This window comes from Rhincodon typus, chromosome 32 (genome assembly GCF_021869965.1).
Source record: "Rhincodon typus isolate 14 chromosome 32, sRhiTyp1.1, whole genome shotgun sequence".
Lineage (NCBI taxonomy): Eukaryota > Metazoa > Chordata > Chondrichthyes > Orectolobiformes > Rhincodontidae > Rhincodon > Rhincodon typus.
The window spans coordinates 5,949,501-5,975,670 of record NC_063363.1 but is presented as its reverse complement, the minus strand read 5'-3'; the positions used below and the strand labels follow the sequence as shown (position 1 = coordinate 5,975,670).

At 40.3% G+C, this 26,170-nt stretch overlaps 1 protein-coding gene across 2 annotated transcripts in view; it reads left to right on the top strand.

Annotated features, from left to right (window-relative positions):
* LOC109938865 (T-cell immunoglobulin and mucin domain-containing protein 4-like) overlaps positions 1 to 26,170 on the top strand; it is a 27,473-nt gene extending 1,303 nt beyond the window's left edge. Inside the window, exons 2-8 of one of the 2 annotated variants that reach the window (XM_020537161.2) lie at positions 10,927 to 11,087; positions 14,856 to 15,054; positions 18,002 to 18,070; positions 18,303 to 18,365; positions 20,839 to 20,956; positions 22,084 to 22,135; positions 25,057 to 26,170. In XM_020537161.2, the coding sequence (XP_020392750.1) occupies positions 10,927 to 11,087; positions 14,856 to 15,054; positions 18,002 to 18,070; positions 18,303 to 18,365; positions 20,839 to 20,956; positions 22,084 to 22,135; positions 25,057 to 25,341 (947 nt within the window). In that variant the 3' untranslated portion in view covers positions 25,342 to 26,170. The remainder of the gene's footprint in view (positions 1 to 10,926; positions 11,088 to 14,855; positions 15,055 to 18,001; positions 18,071 to 18,302; positions 18,366 to 20,838; positions 20,957 to 22,083; positions 22,136 to 25,056) is intronic. The other variant, XM_048615316.1, reaches the window with a different exon arrangement.

Below are 26,170 nucleotides of genomic sequence, written 5' to 3'. Positions count from 1 at the left end.
TTCTTCCTCCTCTGATGCTGCTTGGCCTGCTGTGTTCATCCAGCTCTGCACCTTGTTGTCTCAAGAGTTCATGGAAACAGGTGAGCGGGAAATTTGCCCAGCAAAATATTTCAACTCATAGATTCTTTGTAAGAATTTGTCTGCTTACTTATGAAGGCAAAAACATTGGAGAAATTCAAAATGCAATTAGATGGTGTGTTGAGGCAGACATGATGGAAAATTTTCGATGAGAAACTTCTTTTTCTAATCAGTTAACTGATTGTTTTGACGTCATGGAACGAAGCAAATTCAACCTGAGATTTTCTAATCATTTCCAGAAAAGATCTGGAACCAGATGTGTATGGCTTTTATTCCATTTTGCAGAGAATTAATTCTGCAGGTATCCAGTTAAGATCAGAAATTTTGAGAGGCATAGTTAACATGAATGGAGAGACTCCAGTGGAGTTTGAAACCATCTGCTTTAGCCATTCGGCCAAAGTGCCAATTTGTACTAATTTACATTGGTATTTAATATAATAGATGCCTTGATTTTTAACTTCTCATTCTTCTTTTCAAATCTGTCCATGGCTTTGACTCCCCCTGTTTTGGAATCCTTCCTCCAGCTCTACAACCTTCCAAAATCTCTGCACTCCTCCAATTCTGGTCTCTCACACATCTTCAATTTTCCCAGTCCACCATTGGCGGCCAAGTTTTAGTCCAGTTGCCTGGGTGATAACCTTTGGAATTCCCTCCCTTTATCTCTTTCCTACTTTAAGATGTTCCTCTTTGACCAAGTGATATCTCCTTAGCTTGCTCAGGTTTATCCAATAATGCACCAACGTAATACCTTGCAGCATTTTACCTTCAACCGTATTACCTAAGTGCAAGTTGTCAATTATAATTTACACTTGATACCTACAAAGCTCATTTTTACCAAAGCAAAATCCTGTGGGCATTAGCAATCCAAAATAAAAAGAGGAAATTTGGAAGCATTCAGCTGGTCTGGCAGGCACTTGTGGAATGAGAAACAGAGTTAACAAGGTGAAGCTTAATTCAAGATAAGATAGCCTGGCGATCTTTTCCTCAGTACCCAGGAGGTCATGGAGGATATGATTGAGGTGGACAAAGTTCTGACAGGCATAGACAGGGTAGATAGAGTGAAACCTTTACCTTTAGTAGAGGGGCCAATAAGTAGGGACAGAGTTTTAAAGTAAGGAGCAGGAGATTTTGAGGAAAATTGTTTTCACCAAGAGGGTGGTGAGTATCTGTAACTCGCTGCCCAGACGAGTGGTGCATTTTGCAACCCGTAAGACATTTAAGAAATATTTAGATAAGCACGTGAAAGGCCGTAGCATACAAGGCTACGGATCAAGTATTAGAAAATGGGATTAGAATAGATGGTTGTTTGATGACCGCGGTGTTGACATGATGAGCCAAAGAGCCCATTTCTGTGTTTTAAAACTTCTAAGACTCCATTACTGCAAAAATAGCAGGTTTTGTACGGAAGGGGTAGAATCATCGTCATAAAATTTGTTTCCCAATACAAATCCACTTATGGTTTCATCTGTGGCCCTGTGAGCTATCTACTAATTTGATTGAAGAGACAATTTGTACTCTTGAGTAAGGTAATGAGACTGCCAGCAGTAACAACGCTGAAATGTCAACTTAGACTAAGGGATAAGTACTGAAAGGAGCTTGAACCTATCACCTTAAACCTCAGGGGCATTTCATGATGTGCATTGAAAGAACTTGCTTTTTCACATTCCTACAATAGTATTTGAGGACTGGTGCTATCCAAACAACAAAGATCAATATGTCCAAAATATAATCAATTTTGTACCTAGTTCTTAGTTAAATTCAATGTTACAGACTCCTTATTAAACAAAATGTGCCCATATTTCACTAACATTGATTGAGAAAGGGAATGAATGGGATTAAAAATTTGGAATTAAAAGTCTTCTGATGACCATGAAACTATCCTCACCCGGTCTGGCCTACATGTGACTCCAAGCTCACAGCAATATGGTTGACTCTTGGCTATCCCCTTGGGCAATAAAGGATGGGCAATAAATGCTGGCCTAGCTAGAAATGCCCACATCCCATAATGAATTATTTTTAAAAATTAAAGGAATAGGCATATTGGTAATCATCTATTTACAGACGAATAGGAGAAGGAATTTATGTAAGGCAAGATTAGTGAGACTTTTCTGGGGAAACAAATGAATCGAATATTTCTATACTGTAAGGGCTACGTGATTCTCTGTAGGAAGATTTCTTAAATTCTTTCATGGGATGCAGGCATCACTGGTGAGTGCCTTTTTGAATCCCTGCAGCCGATGTGTTCTGCATACTGCACTGTCAGGAGTTTTTTCTTGTGGTTTGATACCATGATGTGGCTTAGTCGGCCAGAGAGCATTTCAGCGAAAACCACATTGCCGTGGGTCTGGAATCACATGTAGATCAGACGTAAGTACTGCAAATTTCCGTTCCCTAAGGGACTTTTGTGAACCAAAGGGGTTTTTAAGACAAAGAAAAAAATATTGTTTCAAGACAAGTATTCAATTCCAGATGTATATTACTTATCCACCACTTACTGGCATGGTGGGATTTGAACCTGGGCCACCAGCACATTCAACTGATCTTTAGATTACTGGTAGAAAGTATCTACTAATTCAGAATGCCAACACTTGTTCAATATTGATTTTATTGCAATTGTTTCATTAGCACCTAAATACACAATCAGCAATGGGCAGCAGTTTGCTAGGTCAGAATCACAGAATTGTTACTGTGCAGAAAGAGTCCATTTGGGCCATTGGGTTTGGACTGGCTGTTCAAAGGAGTATCATCACCCAGTGCCAATCTCCTGCTTTTCCCCTGCAGCCCTGCGCATTATTTCTATCCAAATAACCATCTAATGCTCTCTTGAATGCCTCAGTGGAACCTACCTTTGGGAAATAGTGATGTAATAGTATTGTCACTTGGCCAGAACCCAGATGGCCAATGCTTTGTGAACATGAGCTCAAATTCCATAGCAGTGAGCAGAATGTAAGTTAAATTCAATAAAAATCTGGTATATTGAATAGACCTATTAAGTCTGCTTTGCCATCCAGTATATCATGGCTGATCTGATGACTCCACATTCCCATCTACCCTCAATAACCTTTCACCCCTTTGCAAATCAAGCATCTATCTACCGTGTCCTTAAAAATATTCAGGGACCCTACTTGCATTTCCTTTTGAGGAACAGAGGTCCAAAGGCTTATGATCCTCTGAGAAAAAAAAAAATTCTCTTCATTTCTGTCATAAATGGGTGACTCTTTAGTTTTAAACAGTAACTCCAGTTCAAAATTCTCCCACAAAATGATACATCTGTTTCACATGCATCCTGTCAAGAACCCTCAAGGTGTTATATGTTTCTGAAATGATTCAAACCATGGCCAGGTGGATCCATTGACTATGAGATCCCTGATTGGGGTTGTTAACCTGGGCCAATCAGGGAGCCTTGGCTGACAGATATAAATAGGAGATTCAGAAGGTCTCCCCATTCTGGGGTCTGACTCAGACCTGGCTGGTCAGAGCCCATGTACTGTGAACATGTAATAAAAGGGGGATTTGGTTACGGGATACCTGCATCTATTAGGCTAATTCAATTTCAGTCGAATCCAATCAAGTCACCTATTGCTCTTCTATTTTCCAGAGGGCCCATGCCTAGCCTTTCCGAGCTTTCCTCATAAAACAATTCAGAAATTCCAGATATTGACCTGGAAATCTTCTCTGAACAATTTCCCTCATCTTTACATTCTTTCATACATAAGGAGGCCAACGCTGTTCGTAATATACTTCAGACGTGGTTTTACCCTGTATCATTGAAGCAAAATCTCCCTACTGTAGTATTGAATTCCTCTCCCAATAAACAATAACATTTTATTAGCTTTCCTAATTAATACCTGAATACTAACTTTGTACAAGTCACTTACTAGAACACCCAGACCCTTCTGCATCCCAGGGCTCTGAAATCTCTCACCAATTAATGAGCTTGTTTTTTTTAAAGAATGAATCTATCACTGATTTTTGCAAAATCTCAAATATTCACTGATGTTCTTTGGGGAAGGCAGTTTGACATCCTTACCTGTTCTGGCCTGCATGTGACTCCATATCCACAGCAAAGTGATTGACTTGTCTCTTAACTGCCCTCTGAAACAAGTCATTCAATTCAAGGGCAATTAGTGGTGGACAACAAATGCTACTCTTAAAAGTGATGGACTCATCCCCTGAGAGATTTTAAAAAAATACACTGTACTGAGCAGGATATCTGTTCTGTGAGCTGTTCTTTGTTTAAAAGTACTTTAAATATGTCAGCAGTGAGCCTTTTAAATGCTCCAATGCATTGGTTTAACTGATATTGAAATAGAAAATGATGATTTTAGTGGAAGCTTTACAGAGAATTTTCAAAATTTGAATGTCAGAATTTTAGAGTCATAGAGATGTACAGCACGGAAACAGACCCATTGGTCCAACTTGTCCACACCAGCAGTTATCCCAAATTAATTCAGTCCAATTTGCCAGTATTTGGCCCATATCCCCCTAAACCCTTCCTATTCAAATACCCATCCAGATGCCTTTTAAGTGTTATAATTGTACCAGCCTCCACCACTTCCTCTGGCAGTTTGTTCCAAACATACACCACCCTCTGCGTGAAAATGTTTCCCCTTAGGTCCCTTTTAAAATCTTTCCCCTCTCACCTTAAACCTATGCCTCTAGTTTTGGACTCCCTTACATTGGGGAAAATACCTTGGCTATTCACCCTATCCATGCCTCACCATTTTATAAACCTCTGTAAGGTCACCCCTCAGCCTCTGATGCTCCAGAGAAAATAGCCTCTCCTTATAGCTCAAACCCTGGCAACATCCTTGTAAATGTTTTCTGAACCCTTTTAAGTTTAACAACATCTTTCCTATAGCAAGGAGACCGGAACTGAATGCAGTATTACAAAAGTGGCCTAACCAATGTCCTGTATAGTCACAATATGACCTTCCTTATGTACTTTCTATAAAAAAATCAGGAATTTACTTATCTAGAAATAACTATCTTGATTCTAAAATTAGCTCACGTTGGTGTGAAAACTATTTAAGCCTGTTGCAGGGCATGTGTTGTGCATGCAAACAAGGTGTGATGTTAATTCATTGTATCATGAGAAATAGTGGGCAAATAGGTGAATATAATCCACGTTAAAAAGAAGTACGTTATTTTAATTATAATGTGAGTCTCCCAGTTGGATCAGTTAATAATAATTCAGTAGGTATGCACTAAGAAGCATTGATCAGGTTTGTTTCCCAGTTTGGTCAGATTACCTCAGCTGTACAACCGAACACAATATCTGGTGTTGTTGCTAAGCGTCTTTGTGGGTGAATTTGTGCATGTGTGCATTTATTTTTGTGTCAAGGAAGGAAAGGGTAAAGATTAACTCCTATACCTACCCCTCCCGTGAATTCACTCATTGTTGACAAAGTGTCAGGCAGGAGTCTGGAAAACCGACCAATCAGCATTCATCAGGCTTAGCCTGAGGGTGAGTGCGGCCGTCAGGGCAAGAGTCAACATCTCTCTGTTTTAAATGAAAGATTCTCTTCATGTTTTGAAACTTTGTTCGTCATCAAGAGACAAGCAACTCAGATCACACAAACACAGTTTTCAGTTGCAGGTGCGGCTACGAAGGGGTTTGGGTGCAGTTGAAAGCAACACTCCCAGAGGATGGCACTGCATCCCACCACCTCAGGGAATGTGACACAATTTTCAAGGGGTAGAGCAAGGAGGGGAACAGGGAGGCATCACACAAAGAGGGGAGAAGTTCTTGTCAATGTTGAAAGGACTTGGAATGGGCTGAAACTTGCACCTGATCATGCACTTTACTGTCATTATCTGGGCGGCTCAGTGTTAACATTGCTGCCTCACAGCACCAGGGTCCTGGGTTCAATTCCAACTTCAGGTGACTCTCTGCGTGGAGCTTACGCATTCTCCCTGTGTCTGCATGGGTTTCCTCCCACAGTCCAAAGATGTGCAGGTTAGGGTGGATTGGCCATGCTAAGTTGCCCATTGTGTTCAGGGCATGTGCAGGCCAGATGGATTAGCCATGGGAAATGCAGGGGTACAGGGATAGGGTTTGGGGGATAGGTCTGGGTGGGATTATCTTCAGGGGGTAGGTATGGGCTGAATGGCCTGCTTCCACACTGTAGGGATTCTATGATTTTACAACTTTTGTGCTCATTGTGTCAGCATGGGCCTTTGAATGGAGCCTTCCCTCTTCAGCAAGCCAGTAGCAAATCCCATCATCGCTGCTGTTTGCCTGTGCCCTGCAGGCAGTTTTTCTCTCCTGGTAAAACGTGGCACGGCTAATTAGGGCATTGACATTTCAAGATCATTGCGGTGCCAGGTCACTGGGTCCTGACCCTGATTTGAAAATTCAGCTCCATGAGTGTAACTATCATTCACTGACCGGGAAAACAACTTGTCACTGCAACTTGTCAGAAATTCAGTTTCAATTACGACCAACATAATTCAAAAGAAGAACAGAAGTAGGAAAAGAGGAAGCAATGCAAAACAGATAAAGATTTTATTTTAAACTTTCAGTAGAGATAAATTTAGGATTTTGTACAATGAGAACAGTAGATGACTGCTATCTTCAAAACATAACAGGATATCATTGGCAAGTGCAACTCATATTTGGCTCCGATGTCATTTCCTATTTCTGCAAATAATGCGGTTTAACCATCAATGTTTAAAGAGATAAACAGGCCCACGTTCCAGCAAAACCTACAAGTCCCACAACAGTACAGGGACTGTAAAAATCTTTAAAATCCCATAAAGGATGGTCAGAGTTTTCAAATACTCTTATTATTTCCTATATTGCTTTGCACTTAGCTTCTCCAATTTATTACACAGTATTTGTTGAATTACATGCCATATACAGCACTTAAATAGGTCACTAGCCCATCCGGTCATTACTAATGATTATGATCTTCATAGACCTCCTCTGATCTTAGTAATCTAAGTCTTTCAGTGCAATCTTCTGTCTTTTTCTCTCTTGAGTTATTCTGATTCTCCCTTTAATACATCAAAGCTATTGTTTCGACTATTCCATTTACTGGTGTGTTTCACATTCCAACCACTCCCTAGGTATAGAAATTTCACCTGAGTGCAGTTGTTGTCTTCTGTCCTATTTTTATGAGCTCAGTCACTTGGGGTTCCCGCACAAATGAAAACATTTTTCCTGCAACTAGCCTGTCATAATTTGAAAGACTCCAATTGGGTGATATATTCTGTTCTGAAGAAAGGTCACTAGACTCAAAACATTAACTGTCATTTCTGTCCACAGTTGCAGCCAGACCTGTTGACTTTCTCCAGCATTCTGTGTGTTAGTTTGTTTTAGGTGGATTATTTGTTGTGTTTCAGATGGTAATCATACATCCTGTGATGACTCTGATGGGCATCTTTCTGCACATGTACACAGTCCTGTGTGCCCAGCCTCTTCAACTCCTCTTCGCATTCTCATTCCAAACCAGAATGTTCTTTTTGTCTTGGAAATCTTTATTAGTTTTCTATCATTACCTCAATTTTTCAGATAGAATCCTGATTTTAGTCTGATTTTATGTTCCCAAATATGAGTCATATTCTAGTATTGAAAAAGAATTTGCATTTGCTATGTTATTGTTGATGGACTTTTTCTGGAAAATACGTTTTGAAGAATTTGTTTTAATCGCTAACAGAGAAATTAACTTTCCAAAGTGAAGACACACAGCATTTTTATTTGTTGCGTATAAATGATTTTCCTAATGCTTGGTTGCTCATTTACCTTTTCAACAGAATAAAACAAGAACAGTTTTGGAAAGGCATCTTAAAGAGATATTTACATATGGACAGTCTTGAGTAAATGAAGTTTGACTCAATCCTGATTCGACATTTTTAAGTTGTTACCACATCTGTTCTGCACCTTCTTATTAGGCCTATCTTAGACCATAAAACATAAGATGTAAGAGCAGAAGTAGGTCATTTGACAGATTCTGTCCACTTCATCATTCGATAAGATCATGAGAATCCTCAACTCCACTGTCTTATCACTGTAATCCCTGATTCCCTTATTGATTAAAAATCTGTCTATCTCAGCCTTGAATGTATTGAACAACTCAGCCTTGCTAGCCCTCTAAGGTAAAGAATTTCACATTGACTATTCTCTGAGAGAAGTAATTCTTCCTCATCTCTGTTTTAAATGGGTGATCTCTTATTCTGTGATGATGCCTTCTGCTCTCCTACAAGGGGAAAGAACCTTCCTTCATCTATCCTGTCAAGCCTACTAATAATCTTATATGTTTCAGTGAGGTCTCCTCTCATTCTTCTAAATAGACCTAACCTACTCAACTCCTCCTCATAAGAAAATCCATCTGTAATCAGGATCAATCCAGTGATCCTTCAATGGACTGCCTCCAGATTCAATATATCTTTCCTTTCATAAGGGGAACAAAACCTTTCACAGTATTCCAGCTATTCTAACAAGAGCCTTGTATAGCTTCAGCAAGACCTCCATATTTTTATAATGAAACGAAGAACTGTTGATGCTGGAAATCTGAAACAAAAACTGAAATTGCTGGAGAAACTCAGTAGGTCTGGCTGCATCTGTGGAGAGAAGCAGAGTTAACCTTTTGGGTCCAGTAACCCTTTTTCAGAACACTCTGAAGAAGGGCCACTGGGATCAAAATGCTATCTCTGCATTCTTTCCACAGATCCTCCCTATTTTTATATTCCATTCCCTTTGGAATACAAGCCAACAGTCCATTTACCTTCCCTTGGTAAGGCCCTACAAATAATACCTAATAATAACCTCCTCGCATGCAGCTTTGGTGCATCGCCCAATTTCCAAATAATGGATGATGTATTCCTGTAGTGTGTGCTAATGAGACGTTAAAAGGCAAAGGGATTTAGTTTCTGTCCTAGACGGGTGTTAGTTAATTAATAACAGTTGCAGCTGGTCTGTATAATTAGACCATAAGACAATAAAGAACAGGACCAATCCCCTCGAGACTCCTCTGTCATTCAATAGGATCATGGCTGATTCAACTTTCCCCATGTCCACTTTGCTGCATTTTCCCTGTAACCCTTGATTCGCCCACTGATCTGGACTCAGCACAGCGCAGTGTTCCATGGTTAGCACTGCTGCCTCACAGCACCAGGGACCCAGGTTTGATTCTAGTCTTGGGTGACTGTCTGTGTGAAGTTTGCACATTCTCCCCGTGTCTGCGTGGGTTTCCTCCATGTGCTCTGGTTTCCTCCCACAGTCCAAAGATGTGCAGCTAAATGGATTGGCCATGCTAACTTGCCCCCTGGTGCCCAGAGAAGTGCAGGCTAGATGGATTAGCCATGGGGAATGCAGGATTACAGGGATGGGTCTGGGTGGGATGCACTTTGGAGGGTCAGCATGGACTTGATGGGCCTAATAGCCTGCTTTCACACTGTAAGGATTCTATGATTCTAATATATTTCTCTTTCTCAGCCTTAAATATACACAAGAACTCTGCTCCCACAGCTCTCTGTAACAAGGAGTTCCAAACACTCACAACCCACTGAGAGATGAAATTCCTCCTTCCTTCAGTCTTAAATTTCATGCAGTAAAAGCATTGGCATATTTGTCAACTGTTTTAACATCTTTGCATGAATGCGTTTGTAGAATAGTAGAAGTTAGGAAAAGGCTTTGATCTTTTCATTATTCTGAACATTTTTATGTGCCTTTACTGAGCAAGATACACTGCGTTAAATTTTCAGAAACTGAAAAGACTTAGCTTTGTATATATATGGAAAGCACAGCTTACAATCACAGGACATCCCGAAGTGCTTCACAGCCAATGAAGTGTAATACAAGATCCATGCCAACCAATTTGTACGCAGCAAGCTCCCACAATCAGCAGTGTGATCACCTGAAATGAGAAATGTACTTTATTCATTTATGCTCCCTGTTGTGATTTTCTTATTGGTACTTCATGGTCATGAAAAGGTTTCAGGTACAACTCCACTCCAGGAGATGAGCACAAAAATGAAGGCTAATACTCCATCATAGCACCAACAGAGCACTGCAAGGTCAGAGGTCCTGTCTTTTGGACTGAAGTTAAACTGAGGCCCTTGCTACTTTCTCAGATATAAAGGATTCCATTGCACTATTGTGAAGAAGAGCAGGGGTGATTATTGTGTATAGTACTGACGTCAACTTCTATCCCTCAATCAACATCGCAAGAGCAGATTATGCAATGTCACGCTATTACTTTTCTTAGATTGAGGGAGCATACTATGTGCAAGTTGCCTTCATGCACTCCAGCAGTGATTTGGTTTGTGAAACAGTGTGATGCCAAAGATGCAGGTTCAATTCCTGTCACCGGCTGAGGTTCCCCTGAAGGACACTTCTTCTCAACCTCTCCCCTCACCTGAGGCATGGTGACCCTCAGGTTAAACCACCACCAACTGTGTCTCTCTCTAATGAGTGAGCAGCCCAGTGGTCTGGTAAGACTATGGTGACTCACACTCCAAAAAAAACTTCCTTGTCTGTAAAGTGGCTTGAGTCATCTGGTGACCCCAGTTCTACTGCATGGAAGTCTTTTTTTTTCTCTCTCACATGAAAACCTTTTTTAGAATTTTCTTTTCATTTCTGGTTTCTGTGCCTCGTAGTTCCATTTCTCTAGCTTTGAGCATTATCTTGACAAAGTAACAAGCACGTAACTTCACTTTACTTCTTTGATCTGTACATTTCCACTGAAACCAAAGCTGGGAAAGGAGACCAAGGCATAAGTGAGAAGTTGTGGTTGTGAGCTTCATGTGTCAGTTCTGTGCGGGGGTGATATAGTGCACTGCACTGCGATGGTGCAATAATTCTGATAAATGTAGTATTTATTCATCTTTTCTTTCTTTAATCAGGTGCTGCAGCAGCTGAAACAAGAAAATGCGATCCCATTCAGACGCGAGCTGGAAAGAGTGTTAAGCTGCCGTGTAAATATACCCCAAGATCACATCAGAATGATTACTTGGACATTGAGTGGGCACTCAGAAGCACAAACATGAATGGGTCTGATAAAGTGGTAAATGAAAACATTCTAACAGTGGAGAGCAGGCTGGATTTTCAAACTGGCAGGATTTTGGAATCTGGTACAGGGGCAAATTTAAACATCAAAGTCCCATAAATCGTCACAAGATCCAGAAATGGATTTGAAGTTTTAAAGTCCGGTTTGGCATGGGAACATGGATCCCAAATGCCAATAGCCAATGGCCCTTAAAGAGGTTTTTAAGAGGCTAGGGTGTTTGGGAAAATCTTAACCTGACAATCTTAAACCATCTGGTGGATCACATTGGAGCAAAAGGAAGTTTGTTTCCACTGGTGTTTGAATGAAATGTGAGAGGTTAGCTTGCTCCAGGTCAAGCTCTGCACTGTATCTTGACATGTCGTCCATGCCCACTTTGCTCTGCCCTTACCTTCACAGTCCTTTCATGAGCTCCTGTTTTGCTGAGTACAACAGAAGCAAACCCCAATATGGCCACCATCTTCTTTCGTTTCTGGGTACCAGACACAATGTAGAAGTACCAGTGTTGGACTTGGGTGGATAAAGTCAGAAGTCACACGACACCAGGTGACTTCATCTGACAAAAGAGCAGTGCTCCGAAAGCTTATGATTTCAAATAAACCTGTTGGACTATAACCTGGTGTCATGTGACTTCTGACTTTGGGTACCAGACCAGCAATTCTCATCTCCTGGACGCATTCAGAGCAGTAAGTTGGTCACTGAGCTCACCTCCTGTCAAATCGGGACGTTTATTTTTGTAAACAACATCTAAGAACAATATTTGGGGTCAAACACAGCCACGCCTCTCTGAATTCATCCAAGTGTTGGGCTTCTGAGCTGCACTGAAAATCCCACTCGGTAAAATAATGGGGACTGAAGCAAGGCAAAGAATAGCAGTGACTATTTTGCTTCCTTCAGTGCCATTCTTACAGTCAGAGAGAAAAGGTCGGGCGTTGGGGATGGAAAGTCTTACCCATTGATCTCACTGTGAACTGGAGAAGTGTGAAGGATTCTGTCCCCATGTGGAAGTCTGCATTCCTCAGTCTCTGGCCTCTTGTCTATCTCTTACTCACTTCTCCTGGCCATTGGTGACGGGGCTTCAATTGTCTAAACCTCATCACTGAGAATGCTGCCCCACATCCTTCCATCTCTCTACTATTCTCTCTCCCTTTAAGGCATTGTTTATTTCTTTGACCAATCATTTGTTCCTTTAAAATCTACTTCTTTCGCTCAGCTTAAATTTTTATCTCAGTATATTTCTTTGAAGCAGTTTAAGCTACTTTTTGTTTTGAATAAAGTAAGGTAAAGTCACCACAATGGTCTGACCAAACCATTGGACTGCTCTCTCAATAGAGAGTGGGACAACTGGTGATGGTTTAACCTGAGGGTCACTGTGCTGAGGGAGAGATCGAGAAGGAATCCTTCATGGTAATCTCAGCTGCTGTGAAATTGAGCCCATGCTGTTGGTGTTACTGTGCATCTCAACGAGTTGATGTGGAATAGCCCACCCGTTACACAGTGATGGCATGGCTGGCACTGAAATCCCACCTTCTTTAAACTTGCTCACCTTTTGTGGATTCACTTATACAAGTTTTACCACATCCAGAGTGGGATAAGTAACCTGGGCACCATTCTGTAGAGCAGCATATCCAAGCCTTCTTTTTCTTCAATATAAATTTTCAAGGATTTTCTGGGGATTTTTTTGCCACAAAATCAAGTTAGCAATCGGAAAAATATTGTTCACTAGATCAAAGCCTTTGTGAAAAGGCCTGTGTGCCATCATTTTCAATCAATAGCAAATTAATTTTATTCAAATACTTTTCGACATTTGCAACATTGTGAGCTGTGTTCAACATACTTGTTTTATAAAAACAGAACAAAGCATCACTCTGAGACTGTCTTCAGGCATTTCCAAGGTGCCAGTTTTGGTGTTAAGGTGTTAAGGGGTTATTGCTGACGGAGGTAGTGTTATATAGCATCTGCTAAACAGTGCTGCAAAAAATACAGACAGTTCTGTGGTTAGCTATTGCATAGACGAAGGCTGTCAGAGGTGAGTTTAAATTGAAAATGCAGGAGAATTAAAAGATCTTTTTGAATAGTTTGTCAAACTCATTATTTCAAATTTAAATAATGGTTGACACCTACAACTTAATGATCCAGCTGACCAATGAATAGCAACAAAGCTTCCATTTAATTAATATGTAATGTCAAAAAAACATATTTTTCAGATAGGTGTATGGAAAACATGCTTTGATTGAGGGAAATTAATGAGTGGTATGAGTGAAAGTTTGATCAAATAGGTTTTTAAAGAATGTGAGAGGTAGAGAGTTCTGGTGTGGGAATTCCAGAGAGCAGGGCCTGTGGGAAGAATGACCCCCACTAAGATGAAGGGATAAGGCAAAATGTAAGAAGCTGTTAAGTTCAAACAGCATAATAATTGGAGCTTGTCAGAAGTTGTGGAGATTTGGTGGAATTTTGCCATGGAAAGGCATAAATACTATGAAGGAATGTATGGAATACAGTGTGTGCTTAGATTAAACAAGTATGAGACAGGATTGGCCCAGCAGAACTTTGGAGATGATGAATTTATAGAGAAAGGGAGCATTTGGAGGTGAAACAGACACATATAAATGATGGAGAGAGCAACAAGGCTGAGGTTGAAGGGAAGATTGTGGGAGGCATCCAGATCTGAAGGTTTTTTTTCATTATTTCATGTGAATGTCCCTGGCAAAGACAATATTTATTGCCCATCCCTAATTGCTCTTGAGCTGAGTGGTTTGTTCAGTAATTTCAGAATTAATTACATTTTTCTGGGTCTAGAGTCACATGTAGGCCAGACCTGGTAAGGATAGCAGATTTCCTTCCTGAAAGGAGATTAGTGAATCAGATGAGACTTTTATTAATATTGATGGTAGCGTTCAACACTGAGACTGGACTTTAATTCATTTTGTCAATGTTATTACTTGAATTCAAATGCCACCAACTACAGACAGAGTTTAATTAATATCACCAGAGTATGAGCTGATAAATCATTAGTCCAGTGACATTACCATGACACCATGGTCTCCCCCCAAAAACTCCACTCTAGTTGAATTCTACGGTGGCAAACAGTTTGGGACGTTTGCTGGAAATGGGGTTAAAATGTTACTGAGTGGGCAGCACGTCAATGGGAAACGCGAAAGATGACAAAGTTACATCCCTGCAGAAGTGGAGTGTGATAGCATGAGGGTGCCAAGAGGAGACTTTATAGGTGAATCCCTGGCTACGTTCAGGTAGCTGAGAGTCCCAGGTTCAATGCCATATCTGTGCTGAGTTAAGCCAGTTGATCACAGGTGAATTACTGCACCAACAGATATTTGCAAAGTTAGAAACCAGTCTGGTAACTATGGACAAGTCAAGTTAAGTCAATACCCATTATTTAATCACATAGATTTGTTGCATTCGGAAAAAAAATAGCTAAAACTACTTGCAGGGATCACGGCTGGTAGAATTCCTGGAGAATGGTATTTTGAGTTAAGATATGATAGAGGTTTGACTATGTTTCTGAAAGCAACTTGCTTTCCAGGATAAGGAGGTTGGCTTTGAAATGTTGCATGAGAAAATCACAGCTTCACTTCAATTTTTAGCGTCTGAGCATTACGTTTATTCCACTACCAAGTGTCTTGGTACTTCCGTGAACCATGTCTTTACCAATTGTTCCAGGAAGAAATTGACCACAAACAATGAGACAAATTAAAGATCGAGCACAGTTCGTCGTGGAGTTGTAACTCTTGTTTAACTTTGTGGCAGATCTTAACACTCTCGGGTGGACAGGTTTATGTGACTGCTGGTTGGCAGCAGAGAATCGTCTTTATTTCCAGCAATGGCACCAAGGGTGATGCTTCACTATGTTTTAAGGGATTGGCTGCGAATGACAGTGGAATCTACAACTGCAAAGTGAAGGTTGAAGGCAAGATCTATCAAACAGCTTGTAATTTGACTGTACAAGGTGGGTCTTCGTATGTCAATCTACATTGAAATCAAGATGGGGAGTTGTGTACACAGATTATATTGTGAGTTCAGTTTTATAAGCATCCATTTTCTCCTACTCAGTTCCTGTTTGGATTGGGAACCTTGTTGCTGACCTTTTGGTACACTTGTGCTTTCTAAAAATTATGCCCTATTATGTACACATTCTTTTCTTTATTAAGGGCATTTTCTGGGTGTGTTTGCAAGCTTATCAACTCCACATAGCCTAGTAAGGTAGGAGTTGATGAGCTTGGATGGCTGGTTTGCAATGCAATGATACCAATAGCATGGTTCAATTCCTGCACCAGCCAGGGTTACTGGGAAGGTGCCACCTCTCAACCTCACCCCTTGCCTGAGATAAGGTGACTCTCAGAGAGAATGGATCCTCTGGGTCTATGGCAATTTATCCTGGTAAAGTAGCACAGAAGTCACATTAATTAGGCCTGAACTAATAATTCAGCAATTTATGTTCAAATCCCCCATGGTAGCTAGAGAATTTAACTTCAGGTAATTAAAATCTGGAATAAGAAGGAACTGGCAGTAATTATTCCAGTGTTCTCTGCCAACAGCCAGGTCTGGCCACAATGCTGTGCTCTCCATCACTGGGACAGCAAGGAGGCAGACACAATCTATCTCAGACCTGAATGGGGATCAAGCCCATTGTTGTTAGCGTCAATCTGATCCAATCCAGCCATTATAACGACCAAATGCCAAGCCCCACCTCCATAAAGAAGTCTGAATGGCTACAGCGACATACATTTCAACACACATGGAGATACAGTGACGGTAGAGGCTCCAACATTCTTTCCATCACATGGCGGGCCAGGAATCTCTTGGACTCTTAACATTTGCCATCTACCAGTATGATTTGCAGGCTGATGCCCAACTGTTTGGATTCATTATGAACATACCTTACCATGACCATCAGGCTCAGAGACAGGAATGCTACCCACTCACCCCAGGACCATCCAGCCTCAGAAACAGTGACCATGAAGCTACTAAGAGATAGCAAGAACCGCAGATGCTGGAGTCAGAGACAACATTGCGTGGAGCTGGAGGAACACAGCAGGCCAGGCAGCACCAGAGGAGCAGGAAAGTTGACATTTTGGGTCGGGACCCTTCTTCAGTACTGACCCGAAACGTCAGCTTTCCTGCTCCTCTGATGCTGCCTGACCTGCTGTGATCCTCCAGCTCCACACTGTGTTGTCCCTAAGCTACTGGATTCTCATAAAAGTCCATCTGGTTTACTCACATTCTTTAGGGCAGAATATCTGCTGTTCCAGCTTGGTCTGGTCCTTATGTGATTCCAGATCTACAGCCATTTGGTTGTCTCTTACGTTTCCTCTCAACACGTCAAGAAAATCAATCAGTATGTTTGAAATCTATTCACATGATCTATAACCACACAGTCATGTTTGAAACATAGTTTCAAGACCTATAACCAATACAGACCCCTGGTTTCTCACCACTAGCCTCTTAACAATAATTAGCCTTTGCCAGCTGCATCCTGTGATTGAACAAAACAAAAAAGAGGTTGATATCCCCTCTGACACTGGATGTAAGATCATGCACGTGGAAAATGCAAAAACCTCTCATTGGAGGGGTTCTGACAACATCTCTTCAATGTAACATTTCAGCTGAAAATCAGAAACTCTACCAGAGCAGCACTCACTCGACCATCAAATTGGCAGATAGCACTAGCCCCACTGACTCAGGAAGTTAGGCTGGGGTTGTGGTGAGGCTGAACAAATTCCATTTCGAGGACATACCACAAAGCTCCAGGCTTAGATCTTGAAAAGATAAAGAAAGATTTCTATAGAGCCTTTCAACCAGCCATCCCACAGCCAATGAAATACTTTCAAAGTGCAATCACTGTAGTAATGTAAGAAGCGTTACAGCCAATTGACACACAGCAAGCTCCCACAAACAGCAATGTCATAATGACTCAATAATCTGTTTTGTCTCATATTGATTGAAGGACAAATATCAGTCGGGGTCAATCCCCTTCGCTCCTTTATGTTAATCTGTGAGAGATGGCATTGTTTCAGTTTAACATCTCATCTGAAGTACAGAGCTTCTGAGAGTGTAGAGGTCCTTCCTGAGAGTGTCAGCCTTTGATATCTGCGCCCAGGTCCTGGGGTGGGACTTAAATCCAAGCTTCCTGGCTCTGACACCAGAGTGCATCCAGCTGTACCTCAGGTAGAGATTGTTTCTTATTCATTCAGGAGATGTGGGTTTCACTGGCTGAACCAGCATTTATTGCCTATCCCTAGAGCTGATAGCCTTTGGGTGATATATTAAGGCAAAGTCTCAATTTTCTTGTCAATTGAGAGTAAAATCTCACAATGCACAATTTGAAAGAAGAGCAGGGAAGTTCTGGCCGACCAGCGTCTCAAACAGTTTATCTGGCACGTAGCAGCAAATTACTGAAGATGCTGGGATCTGTACTGAAAGCAACACATACTGGAGATCACAGCAGGTCAGGCAGCGTCCATGGAGAAAGAGCCAGCTAACGTTTACCAGGTTATCTGGCATCTGTGGGATCTTGCAGTAAGTTAGATGCAACACTGCTCCATTACTATGGTGGCAACTTCTCAAAAGTACTTCATTGATGCAGACCTTTGCACATTGTTGTAGTTGCAATACAACTTCAGTGAAAACAGAAAACATTAAATACTCAAGAAGTCAGGCAGCCTCTGTGGAGAGGGAAAAATGGAGTTAACATTTTCAGACTTGAGCGAACGGACAATAAATCAGAAAGTAGCAGACGGTTAACCTGAAGCTTGAGTTTCAAAGGAGGAAGGGATGGCTAAGGAAGCTAAGAATGTCCACAATCTGTGCCTAACAAGGCTTTGGGCTATCTTCTAAAGTATCTGCTGAAATCCTGAAGGATATTAAAATTGTTTGCAATGTAAATTTCTCTTTAGATAACCCAAAAACTGCAGAAACCACATCTGTCCCTCCAAGAAATCAGGAAACTCAACAGAGTGTAACAGGTAAGGCAACGTTCTCTGATTTCTCTTTAATCTGTAATGCTGTTTTACACTGAACCATCTCAGAGTGCCATTTCCTTGAATCAAGTATCAACCAGGAACTTGAGTTATCTGATTTTTTTGTCAGTTCTCTTCCAAAGATGTATATTTGTGCTCTGTCATTGTCCCCAGTGTTTTTAACTAATCCACTGCTGTTAACAAACTTTAGTTTTTAATTTGTGAATTCTTGGTAAAGGGCAAAAGACTGTGCAACAGAACACCACAAATGCAAGTGAAAATTCAACATCAGCAACAAAAGGTAAACCCAATGCCTGGCTTCAAATTGCTGAAGGAATATGACATAAAAAGTGAAGTAAGAAAGATTTACATTTTGTGAGCTTGGGATATCAGATTTCTTATAACTTCAAGGCACATCAATACACTTGACTGTCAATAAAATGTTTTTGTAGTACCTTCACTGTTGTAATTTCTTTTGTTTATTCCATGGGATGTGTGCATTGCTGTCGAGATCAGCATTTCTTGCCCATCCCTAATTGCCCCTGAACTGAATCACTTGCCATTTCAGAGGGCAGTTAAGAAGTTAACTCTGTTGCAATGGGTCTGGAGTCATGCATGGGCCAGACCAGTCAAGGATGGCAGATCTCCTTCCCTAAAGGTCCTTTTTAATGTGGAAAGCGTAGCAGTTGACATGGGCACGACAAGCTGCTACAAAAAGCAAAATGCACATGATAATCTGTTCTTGTGATATTGATCAAGGGAGATGTTGGTCAGGCCACTGGAGATAATTTGCTTGTTCTTCTTTAAAGCAGTACCATGTGTTCTTTCACAATCACATGAGCAGTTAAATTGAATCTTGGTTTAGACATTGCTTCCAAAAAGATGTATCTCTGACAGTGCACAATCCCTAAGCATTGGAGTATTAGCATGGAATTTCGCACTGAGTCCTGGAGTGGGAATTAACCCCTAAGCTCTGGGACTCAGAAACAAGAGGGCCAGCAATTGAGACATAGCTGACAAAGAAATTAATGAATCAATTTGCAATTTTGCAGTGACCGAACTGCAAACAGAGACAGAGTTAGGGATAACTGAAAGTAAATTTGTGTCTTGATGAAATATCTATTCCTTTTTCAACATCATTACAATAGATTATCTGGTGTTGCAATTTGTGGAACTTGTTGCATGCATATTATCTGCTGTGTATCCCATAGCAACTACACTTCAAAAGTACTAACTTGACTATGAAAAACTTATGGAAAATCCTGAGATTGTGAAAAGTGTTATATAGATCTAAGTTTTTTTTTCATTTGCCCCAAAAATACTACATTACAGCAGCATAATAAAAGGTTAAATAAAGCCATACAGACGTCTAGTTGCAAAAAGGCATTCAAAAGGGTTTTCATCTGCTTTTTATCAATTGGTTTGAAAATGGCATCTGCCAAAAAACATAGGCACATTGTAAGCTTTACAGCAATTGAGAATTATCACACTTAAAGAGAATTTGCTAGAGTTGATGTCCCAAAGTGTTAGATCTCTATCAATCAATGTGACGAAAAAGACTGAAATGTTACTGAATTGGCTACCAGTTAATTTTTCACACTTAGCTAAAACCTATTGTTAAGAAAAAACTTAACACACCAACTTCAACAACACAGTGCATTTACTTTGAACCTTTGCAAATCAGTTCACTGTCTCACTCACAGGCACAGCAATTGAGTTAGAAAATAGAAAAGGGAGATTTTAAGCATTTTTACTCTTTCACCGTCCCTTTATTTAAATAGGCTTAAAATATCAGAAATGAGCGAAAGACTGCAATGAGGTGATTGGAAGGGGAGCTCATGAGGCCAACAGGAATATGTCCTCCCAGAGCTGGCAACCAAACCTGGTTAAATCTTTCCTGATTTAGTTCATAACTACGATTCACACGACACCAGGTTACAGTCTAACAAGTTATTTGAAATCACAAGCTTTCAGAGTGCAGCCCCTTCATCAGGTTCGCCTGACGAAGGAACAGCACTTTGAAAGCTTATGATTTCAAATAAAACTGTTGAACTATAACCTGGTGTTGTGTGACTTCTGACCTTGTCCACCCCAGCCCAACACCGGCACCTCCACATCATCACTGACATCAATGCGTTGCCTTCAATATTTCTTCTTTCCACACCCCATGTTCCAAACTTGGTCCTTTCATCTTCATTGTTTATATGCTTTGTCCTCATTTTTATTCTTGGAATTTGGGAAAGTCCAGAATGAACATGGAGGGCTGAATCTGTCACTCTCATAGTTAACCTCTGGACAAGGTATTCTGTCCCTAACATCCTTCATAGCACCATTGGTGAATGTGCTTTCAGCTGTCTAGATCCTAAGCCCTTGAATTCATTCTCTAAATCTCTTTGTCTTTTCTCTCTCTTTCTCTGTCTCTCTCTCTCTCTCTCTTTCTGGCATGCATTAATCTGCCTGTTAAAAACTATTTGTGATACAAAGTTATTGGTCCCCTGATCTAACTTTCAATGGCTCAGTGCCAAATTTTCTTGGATAATTTTCCTGTGATGGACCTTAAGACTTGTTAGATAATTAAAGACAAGACCATAAATTCAGGCTGTTATCGCTGCATGAGTGAGATGGAAAAGTGGTGAGAAAAATTTGGCTTATTCAGACTAATGCTATTTTCATTGGCAGAAATATAAAGCATCCTTTAATCTTTTTCACTAGACCTTGAAACAATTGAATTCATCGGTATTTAGTTCAGTAATATTCTCACTTCTATATTGTAGACCCTTCAGCTAAGAATCATTTCTATGTGATGTGTGTTGGAATTGGTTTTGGTATACCAGGCTTCATCATTTTAGTTATGTACTTAAAACGCAAACCAAATGCTACATGTCTACACAGGTAAGCTTCAAATAGTATTATATGGTTTGTGATATTTTGATGTTAACTTAATGATGTTTTTGTTTAAATCAAAATATATCCCGAGGAGGCTGGGTATTCTTTCTGACTAGAAAGTTCATTCATCCAACTGCTTTCCAAATATGAAGTATTGGGCTCATTCAGATATATTTCACAAACAAGTCACCCTCAGTAAATAAGTAATAAATTAGATTTGCACCAATCGTTTGCCTCATTAAGAAAATACCCTGATGAAAGGTGTCTCACCTTGGAGACAATGCCAAAACCCTGCTGTGCTCGCCCAGCTCCCACTAAGTCCCGTGTGATTGCTGACCTACATGGGTTCCCAATAAAGCAACGCCTCAGTTGTAAAATTATCAAAATTTTCAAATCCTCTCAAGGCTTCACCTTACCCCATTTCTGTAACCCCTTTAGGCCAACAAGATCTCAGCAGCTGACCTCCAATTCTAATCTCCTATGCATTCCCGATTTTAATCACTTTACCAGCTTCACAGGGTCTGCAATTCTCTCCTTCTATTGCAATCTGTCTACCTACCTCTCTTTCTTCACAAGACATTCCTCTAATCCACTGTTGTATAATATTCTGAGAGGATTAATGTTTGTGTTACGTTGGCTTCACCCATACAATTGAAGTCACATACAGTCTACGGGTAAATGCAAAGAATCCTACTCTAGCTTTCAACAGGACCAGATGTATCTGTATCAGCTCCCTAAAATCCTAATAATTATTCCTGGCCAAACATAGTTGTACTTCTTGCTACTCTGCAATAATCCTTCTGTTATCTAAGAACAGTGCCCCTTCTGCAAATACTCTACAGTGGAGTACCTTCTACCACTAATCATCGAACAGGGCTGAGATAGAGAAATGCCAAAGGTGGAGTGTGGCACTGAACAATGTTTACCCACTGCCACACACAGACAGAGGTGGCAAACAAGAGGTGCCAGTAATGGGCATGTGGGAAAATATCACACCTCCTTTTTCATTACATGCCCTAATTCCTTCTTATGTGGCTGGTGTCAAATGTTGTCTATTACTACTCTTTTGAAGAGTGAATAGTAAATAAAATCAAAGTTCTCAACATATCATTTTGAATTTTTTATTGCTGCAGTTCTATGGCAGGGGTGAATACTGCACAACAATCAGAGGATTTCTCATTTCAGGTAAAAAAACACAGTCCTTTGACCCATTTTTATAAAATAACAAAACATTCCTACTTGCATACTGAATAGTTCTTTTTTCATATACATTCTGGGACTTGTTTTCACAAGGGATTTTAACTGGATTATGGAATAAGAGTTACAGACAGGCTTGAAACTTGACTTTCAATCTTGGCAGGCCACCAAGTGCTTGCAAAGCAAAAGCAATTGAAAAATCATGAAGCTTCAGGTATTCGTAATGTAATTTGGAGGTATTATGAAATCAAACAGCATGCTAAGACTGACAGCCTCTGCTGAAAAACGAAAGAAACACCATTTCCAAATCTCCCCTTTCATATTTCTCTCCAATTCCATCACCAGGACCAAAATCCACTTCAACATCTTGACTCTTGTCCGCTATACAATGGGACAATGACTGATCTGTAACTTAATTCCAAACTCCTACCATTTCCTCATACTCCTCAATACCTTTGGATAATAAAAATCTGAAATATTAAAATTTAACTTTTTTTAGCGTTTTTAGAAAAGCTTTCTTGATATTTATCTTCCAAGGTGTAGAAAAGGATTCCTCATTTCCCTTGTGAAATATCTGGTTCTAATCTTTACACTATACCCCTTTGTCCAAAACCCCACCTAGTAATAATAGGTTTTCTTTATCTGTTTCCTTTCAGATCAATGGAAATTTCATTCAAAGCATATAATAACCATTTAAATCCCAGGCAATAAAAGTCTAGTTTGCATTATCTCTCCTCATAGTTAATTTAGGAGTGTAGATTTCATTCCAGTAAACCTCTCCTCCGAGGTGAATATATCCTTCCTGAGGCGCGATGCCCAAAACTCTGCACTCCAGCTATGATTTAACCATTTGTTTCATTGAAGAATGACTCCTACCCCTTGGAATCCAGGCCAGTTTGGGTATAAAGGGTGGCACAGTGGCTCAGTGGTTAGCATTGTTGCCTCACAGTGCCAGGGACCCGGGTTTGATTCCACCTTTGGGGAGTGTGTAGAACCTGTGTGGAGGTTGCGTGTTCTCCCTGTGTCTGTGTTGGTTTCCTCTGTGTGGTCTAGTTTCCTCCCATAGTCCAAAGATGTGCAGGTTAGGCGCTATGTTTTCTGTACTATGTAGGGATGTGTATGCCAACCACAGTAAATGCAGGATTACAGGGATAGGTTGGTGGGGGGGGTTGCTGAGTCTGGGTGGGATGCTCTTCAGAGGGTTGGTGTGGACTTGATGGGCCAAATGGCACTGTAGGGATTCAATCATTCTAAGGCCACCACTTCAATCACCTGTTTGAGCACAGAGACTCCAACTGCTGCACACTATAGAGAGTTACAAATCTTTGGATTTCTCACCCCTGAGGGCTGTGGAAGCTACATTGTTCAGTATTGGGTGGGAAAATGAATGTGCTAGTTCATAGTGAATATTTTGAAAAGTGGAGCAAATTAAAGGGATCACATGGCTCAAACCAGTGTATATTTCTTATAATCTTGCTCAGGAAAGTCAAAGCAGTTAACACATCACTAAACTCAGACAATTCAACAAAATTCCATAGAAAGTAAGAACCTAAAATTTATTGGTTATCAGATGAAATACAGTTTAATGGCTTGCAAGTTTGTAACTGTAGGGGTACGGTTCACTCAAACTACAGGAGTGTTACACCAGCAGTGTCTCAACTTCATCTCAATCCAGAGAGGCATAATGTCTCTGACTCTCTTGCTTCTGTCATTTTAGTTAAATTGCTTTCTTGAAAATTAAAAATTGAACTTTGTCATTTCTTTAACAGCTCATGAAAGTTTATGATTTGTTAATATTATTTGTAGTTCTAAAGCAGAGTTAAAATGGATTTTGGATTCAGTGCTGTGGATTTCTGATTTTTTTTAAAAGAGGGTCCAAAAAATAATTTGGAATAGTGAGATAAAGACAGCGTTTCCAGGAAAGCAGGTGGCTTAACAGTACAGGGTGTTCGTGAGGCCGCACCTGGAGTACTGCGTACACATTTGGTCTCTGTATTTAAGAAGGATATCCTGGCTTTGGGGGCAATTCTAAAAGGATTCACTTGCCTGATTCCTTGGTGAAGAGGTTGACTTATTAAGCACAGCTAAACAAGTTAAGCCTTTATACATTAGCGTTTGAAAAACTGAGGAGGGATCTTATTGAAACATAGAAGATTTTGATAGGATTTGAAAGGGTAGATGTTGAAAAGATGTTTCCACTAGTGGGGAAATATTGAGCTAGAGGTCATGGTTACAGATTAAGGGGGATCTCTTTTAAAACTGAGATAAAAATGAGAAAGAATTTCTTCTCTCAGAGGGTAGCAATTGTCTGGAATTCTCTACCCCAGAGAGTTGTGGAGGCTGGATCACTGAAAATATATAAAGCAACAGTAGATGGTGTTTTGAAATATCAGGGATTTGATGGCTATGCTGAGCTGGCACGAAAGGCAGATCGGCCATGATCTTGTTGAATGGTAGGGAAGCTTGAGGGACAGAATGGCCTACAACCTCCTACTTGTGTTCTTAAGTTAAATGACTAGCAAGCTACTTGGTAAGATAGTTGCTGTGTATTGTTTATGAAGTATAACTCATATGACCAAAGAAAACAAAGCTGATAGTCTAGCAAGTCAGACTTGTCCAATATTCCCATCATAACAAGAAGTTACTATTAATTCTATTATAGTTTTGATGGCCAGTGTGATTTTAAACCTTATTAGTTATGGATCAGATTTGTTCTATATTAGCTGAGTTATAGCCCAATGTGAAGAGATGTATTCGGGCAAGGAAGGGTACAGTTGTGGGTGGTGGTGGGATGGGGTGAAATTGTGGGGAGAGGAATTGGATACTAAATGTGTATACCATTCTAACAAGTTAATTATACCTTAATCAAGTAAAATAACACAAATATTTCTTCTTTACTTATACCCCAGGGAAACCTGCAGCACAGCACTGTGAGGGTATCTGATGAGGATACCATTTACTCCGTTGTACAGCCAACCAGCAAAAACACTGTAAAGTCTACAGCACAGGCGCAAGATCAGGACATTGTATATTCCAAAGTCCAGATACTCAATGCAGGACAGTATTGTAATGAAAATATTACCTATGTTCCAGTACAGAACATGGAACCAGCATCTCAGCTTGACACAGTAATGCAGCAGAATCCAGATGTTGTATATGCCACATTAAAAAAGAACAACGCGGCTTCAGTATGACACAGCGAGGAAGCACAATTCAGACTTCGTAACAACGCAACGGACTGTTACAGCTCAGAATAACCAAAATCAATGAAATGTCCCGTCATAAGACTCCCCCATTTGCAAAACGAGAATGATCTGCCCATGATTTAACTTGTAGTTATGAGCTCACTGCCAAGATTTTCAGGGCAACAGGGGAAATGGTGAGATAGTTCTTTTAAACAACTTGCACTGCCACAATGGGCCAAATGGCCTCATTTTATGTTGTATCATTCCATGTAGAGCAGAACTGATTTGCTGAAATGCTGCCCCACAGAAGAGCAGAGTGGGAGTTTCACAACAATCACTGGGTAACCCTGAATGAAGTCTTCCCAATGTCTGATTCTGCCCATACAGTGCTCTGTCAGCTACTGCCATCAGGTGGAAAATTGTTATTCAGACATTGTGGATGGATTTGTGCTTCAGTTAAATGAAGTGTCACACCAGAAACACAGCCTTGGAAAATTACCCAACTGATTGCAATAGACACAGTTTGAATCAATATATAATACCTCAAACTAGATTAACCTAACAGTGCCACCTAAATGCAGCATTGGAGTGGGACTGACTGGAGTGTATTAAACTTTATCATGTATACATACAAGAATTTCTTACCATTTTCAGTTGATAATGCATGCAAAATAAGTCCGATGAGTTGAAAGTTTCTCAGAGAAAATACTGTGAAAAATATCTGCAAAAATCAAATTTTACTATCTTGACTTTAATGTGAATGTTGTGATTATCTTCTAAGATATCTTAATAATCTATTAAAATTACAATAAAATATTTTGCATTGATGTGTTCAAGA